Here is a 5,931-nt window from a genome sequence, read left to right as displayed (position 1 = left end):
AAATTTGAACATTTTTTTTCCACCGAAAATTATATGTATTTCCCACGGGACTGTTTTGAATTTTCAGACAGTGTTCACGATTGCAGTGCGTGTAGTGATTCACTCGCGACGAATTTGATTTCACTGTCTGTGATATGATCACGGCGAAATTCTTCTAGAGAAAAAAACAGTCCATAAATCACTGGCAAGCAAATGCGCTAATAGCCACTGGTATAGAACGACGACGACGGGGATAGAACCAATTGTACTGGTTTATTCGGATTGACCGACCGACGGGATAACAGCAAAAGACGCGTGCGTTTGGTTCGAGTGCTGTATTCAACTAACTGCTGTGACGATCGTGTGAGAGGTTTACAATAGAGAGAGTCTGTATGATGTGTGTGGTAGCGATTATACAGGGTGTGTGCATATAATTATAAATATAATTTACGAATTCATAGTGTGTAGTTCAAACTAAGTAAAGAGTGTTCTAAACATGCCGGCCGCCGTTGAAGCCGTCCGCTTCAACCATTTTCTGCAATCGTCGGAACTCGGCCAGTCACGATCTAGCAACCATGCTGTCTGCCTTGTTGTCATCTTCGGTGGATTCTGCAGGAAGGACAGCGATCTCAGTGACCGCTCGCTTGTATTGTCCGGAGACAGTCTTGACAATGACTACCCGAACTCTTCCATCTTTGCCTACTACAGTGTCGACAATCCGCCCCAATGGCCATTGGAGCGGGGGTACGTTCGCTTGCTTGACAAGCACTAGCTGACCAGCGCGGACATCAGACTGTGGCTGTTTCCACTTTGCTCGCTGCTGAAGTTGACTGACGTAGTCCCGTTGCCAGCAACGCCAGAGATCTTGGACCGATTTTTGCATCTCCTGTAGACGAGACAGACGATTCGGATTGATGTCGATCAGGTCGGGCTCCGGGATGGCAACGAGGGGTTCGCCAACCAGGAAGTGACCAGGAGTTAAAGCGGTACAATCGTCAGGAGAATCTGTAAGCGGAGAAAGAGGACGGGAATTGAGCACCGATTCGATCTGGGCAACGACGGTTTGGAGCTGGTCCACGGAGAATGAGCGGTTGCCCATGATGCGCCGAAAGTGGTGCTTGAAGGATTTTATTCCGGCTTCCCAGATACCGCCAAAGTGTGGCGAACGAGCCGGGATGAAGCGAAATTTTATTCCACTTTCCAAGCAGAAGTTTTCCCAGTCTATGGACCGAAATTGACGACGAAACTCGTCTCGCATTGTGCGAAGTTCTCGGTCTGCTCCGACGAAAGCAGTCGCGTTGTCGCAATGTAGTTCGAGCACACGACCGCGACGAGCCACGAAACGTTTGACGGCGTTTATGCAGGCAACGGAGGACAAATCTGCGACGACTTCAAGGTGCACAGCTTTAACCACGAGGCACACGAATAGTCCGACGTACACTTTTACCGACGCGCCCCGACCGACGGTCCACAGTAATCCATCCCAGAGTGGATGAACGGCCCAGCAGAAGACACGCGAACAGATGGAAGAGGTGCCATTATTTGTTGAGCTAGTCGTGGTTGACACCGGAAACAGGTAACACATTGACGTACCACTTTGCGTGCTAGTTGTCGACCCCGGACTGGCCAGAATCGCTGACGAATGGTTGCGAGTGTGAGCGTGGGACCGCCGTGAAGTGTTCGAATATGGCACGATCGGGCGATGAGCCAACTGAGTCGGTGATCAGCTGGGAGCAGTATCGGAAAGCGAGTGTCAAAGCAGGTCTTCATGTTCGCAAGTCTTCCGCAAAGTCTGAGCAATCCAAACTGATCCATGAACAACTTCAGGTCCTTGAGTGGTGACTTCGACATTGGCAAAACTGTAGCAGCTTGTGCACCTTGGATGCGGCTATAATGACGAACTTCCATAGGGAAATTATCCAGTTGGGCTTGTCGGACGAGGATCTTGAGTGCATGTTCACCTTCTTCGGGGTTCAGTGTACCATCGATGCGATCATTTCGAGGGAGTTTGGCATTGTTAAAGAATCGATAGCATCGTGCTACTACCCGCACCAGCTTGGCTAGGTCCGAAAAACGATCAAAGATTGTTGAGTCGACAATAGTACTGTGCATAGAGTGCACTGGACAAGCTTCTTGCTGCAAATGATGAGCATCCGGCGTCGAAACCACACACTCGGGCCAACTGTCGACGGGGTCCTTGAGAAAACTTGGTCCATGCCACCACAAATCGTCCTTCGAGATCTGACTTGCCATCATTCCTCGAGAAATACGATCAGCTGGATTCAGTTCCGATGGGACATGCCTCCACTTGGAGCCATTGGTTAGGCGCTGGATCTCTGCGATTCGGTTCGATACGAAGACTTTCCAGACATTCGACTGAGATTTCAGCCAGTGCAGAACAATACTGGAGTCCACCCAAAACGTTGGTGATTCGACGAAATCGGTTTCCCTCCGAAGAGTGTCAGCCAACTGGCTACCGAGCAGAGCGGCGCACAGTTCAAGTCGAGGAATTGACTGCCCACGTAATGGAGCGACACGAGATTTGGCTGTCAGTAGATGACTGTGGCATTGTCCGAATTCGTCAGTTGAGACGACGTAGATGCAGCAGCCATATGCTACTTTCGATGCATCGCAGAAGCAGTGCAAACTGTATTGTCGATTCTTGACTGCTCTGCGCGGTACGGAGAGTGCTTGTAGCTGGTTGAGCTCCGAGCGATAGGTTGCCCACGAGGAAGCGTGTTCTTTGGACAGTTGATCGTCCCACGACCAGTGCTCTGCCCAAAGGACTTGGACCAACATTTTAGCTTTAACCACTACAGGTCCGAGAAGACCAAGAGGGTCAAATAATTGCGACATTTCGGATACGACGAGGCGTTTAGTCGCGACTTGCAGCTGCGGCAGATCTGGGATCTTGAACTGAAATGTGTCTGATTGGGGCAACCAAAGTAATCCTAGGGTCTTGACTGTAGGTGTGCGATCTATTTCGAGTTCTGGTTTGGTTTCCCACAATTGACGAGGTACGTAACTGAGGACGGATGTGTCATTTGTTGCCCATTTTCTGAGCACGAGGCCTGCTGTTTTCAGAATTTCCATTAACTGCCGACAAGTCTCGGCAAGTAGATTCATGTCGTCATGGCCGGTGAGTACATCGTCTACATAAGTCCCTTTGCTTATCACGGGGACTGCTAACGGAAAGCGTTCTCCTTCGTCAATAGCCAATTGATTCAGAACGCGTGTTGCATGGAACGGCGAGCTAGCTAATCCGTAGGTAACGGTTTTAAGCTGATAAATGCGGACCGACTCCGATGGATCTGTTCGGAACAGAATCTGTTGATACCTTCGGTCTTCTGGATGCACCCAGATCTGTCGAAACATCTTCTCAGCATCAGCAGTAACCGCGTATCTAGGCAAGCGAATGTTGATGACGGTAGAGTACAGAGCTGGCTGTACTGTTGGTCCGACAAAAAGAATCTCGTTTAACGACAAACTGGTGGAGCTACGACAGGATCCATCGAATACGATTCGTGTCTTCGTAGTGGAACTCTCAGGACGGTGGATGGCATGGTGGGGTAGGAAAAACTGTGGACTACACGACGCGCGCGAATTCACCACCTCCATGTGACCCAGACTTTCGTACTCCTGCAAAAACTCGTGATATGCGACACGAAGACATTCATCAAGAGCGAACTTTTTCTCCATAGACTGGAGACGACGGAGTGCGAGTTGGTAGGAATCGCCTAACATCGGCAGCATTTCCTCTCGCAGCGGAAGACGAACGACGTATCTCCCGTCTGAGTCTCGTCCAACGGTTTGTTGGAAGTGATCTTCACAGTGTTTCTCGTCGGAAGTGTAGGCTTTCCCGACGTCGAAGTTGTCGATTTCCCAAAAACGTTCGAGTTGTTTGTCGAGGTGTCGTCTGTGCAAACGTGACTAGTCTGGACTGCTGGTGGATCCTTTGTTGGATCCGCGACCTTCCCACAGACGATGTAGCCTAGTACAGTTTTTTGTAGGAGCGGGTATCCTGCAGCGAGCATAATTTGCTGTTGTTCCAGCAAAAAGAAGAACAGTTCCGCACCGATGATGAGGTCGATCCTTTGGCTTATATTGAACTGAGGATCGGCCATCGGGAGATGGCGTGGAATATGCCAACGTGTGACGTCGATATGGTGACTAGGCAGTGACACCGTTAGCTTCGGCAGTACCAGACAATCCAGAACGAAACGATGATCTCCGAAGCGTGATGCAAGCGAAATGGTAACACCGAAATGAACGTTTACGGTGGACTGACCAATTCCACTAACCGGTGAATTCAGTTTGACTCGCTTCAATCGGAGTTTCTGGCAGAGTGATTCGGAGATGAAACTAGGTTGGGAACCACTGTCCAGCAAGGCTCTGGCGAAATGGTCATTGTTGTCGACATCCTTCACCTTTATCACTGCCGTTGATAGCACGACCGTTTGCTGGAGCGAATGGCCAGTTACTTTAGCACTTTGACAGGAATTGGAGGAAGGCGAATGAGTTTCGACGAAATAATCAACCGACGACGGAGTGGTGGGGGCAATACCGACCGAGTACGATTGTGGAAGCGACCGAAACGACGAACTCGCACTAGACATAACTGACGGTTGGCGTACTGCGGCGTTCAAATCGCGTGGCGAGACTTGGTACGATGGCGAACCGATTGCTTCAGCCGATTGACCAATTACAACTGGTGTTGATTGGTTTGGTGCTGCTGCAGAAGTCCCAGGAACCGTAGAAGACATAAACGGTGGGAGATGCAGCAGGGAGTGGTGCTTCTTGAAGCACTGTTTACAGGAACTGCTGGAACAATCCTTCGCCATGTGTGTACCCTTCAAGCAGTTTATGCAAAGCCCATGCTTCTTGACGAACTCGAAGCGTTGTTGCGGAATCAGGCCTTGGAACCGCTGCACTGAAACAAGAGATGCGATTCCTTGCAGTAGAGACACTTCTTCGTGTTATCTGCTGCAACATGGGTTGTAAAGCGAGATTTTGACGATTTGGGTTTAGACTGGGTGTTGGTTGGGTGGGAGAGCATCAGTGTTTTTATAATTCGCGATCTTTTGTGAACAAATTCAAGGAGTTCTTTGTAAGTGGGTCGCTCGCCATCATCCACATGGGTTTCCCACTCTCGCAGTGTGCAAGGATCTAGGCAACTGCTCAAACGCTCAACGAGAAACGAGTTCCAGTGCTCTTCAGCTGTCTCGAGTTTATTGAGTAACTGAACATGACGATCGAAACTATCGGCCAACTCTGACAGTCCCAAAGCGGATTCCCTTTTCAATGGGTTGATCGCCAATAGAGCTGACATGTGTCGCTTAATGAGCATATTTGGATTCTCGTAACGATCTTTCAACAGATTCCACGCAACTTGATAATCGTCGGCAGAAATATCAAGTGCGGAAATCACACGAGCGGCCTCGTCTGTCAACGATGCTCGCAAATAATGCATCTTCTGTACTGCTGTCAATTGCTGATTAGAATGAATCAGCGAAACAAAAAGATCGCGAAATGAAACCCAATCGTCAATCTTGCCACAAAATACTGGAATCTTGATTTCCGGCAGCCGTACGTTTGTTATCGGCTGAGTCGGTTGAGCGCAATCTGACGATGGTGCGCAGTGGGTAATTTACATTGTAAAGATCTTTTCAGTTCGAGGTACAACAATTGGTACTCTCGCCTTTGTTCCGAGAAATGTTCCTCACTGTCCTCTAAAACTTCAATTTCCTCCTGTGTGGAGAGGAAATCACGCCACAACTCATCCAGGTACGCAATTTGTGTTGCTAACTGGTCCTGTTGAGTGGGCTCATATGACCGATTAAAGTCATTAATCATCATCGCCGAGCCCAAAATGTTCGAACGGCGACGATGCAACAATTTTAATTTTGCCGCCGAGCTTGCAGCTCTACTTGCGCTTGCTTTCTTTCCAGCCAT

General features: G+C 49.2%; 2 protein-coding genes across 2 annotated transcripts; both read right to left on the bottom strand.

Annotated features, from left to right (window-relative positions):
- Nucleotides 1-538: 538 nt before the first annotated feature.
- On the bottom strand, nucleotides 539-3,678 carry LOC134208828 (uncharacterized). Its single transcript, XM_062684774.1, has 2 exons — nucleotides 1,692-3,678; nucleotides 539-1,614 (listed from the first exon to the last, which is right to left on the bottom strand). The coding sequence occupies exons 1-2, from the start codon at nucleotides 3,676-3,678 to the stop codon at nucleotides 539-541; spliced, it is 3,063 nt and encodes a 1,020-aa protein (XP_062540758.1).
- Nucleotides 3,679-4,888: 1,210 nt separating this feature from the next.
- Nucleotides 4,889-5,931, bottom strand: LOC134208827 (uncharacterized). Its single transcript, XM_062684773.1, has 2 exons — nucleotides 5,703-5,931; nucleotides 4,889-5,601 (listed from the first exon to the last, which is right to left on the bottom strand). Exons 1-2 carry the CDS (start codon nucleotides 5,929-5,931, stop codon nucleotides 4,889-4,891), a joined length of 942 nt encoding a protein of 313 aa, XP_062540757.1.

Source organism: Armigeres subalbatus, chromosome 2, assembly GCF_024139115.2.
Source record: "Armigeres subalbatus isolate Guangzhou_Male chromosome 2, GZ_Asu_2, whole genome shotgun sequence".
NCBI lineage: Eukaryota > Metazoa > Arthropoda > Insecta > Diptera > Culicidae > Armigeres > Armigeres subalbatus.
The sequence above is the reverse complement of the archived record's forward strand: the minus strand, read 5'-3'. Positions and strand labels throughout refer to the sequence as shown.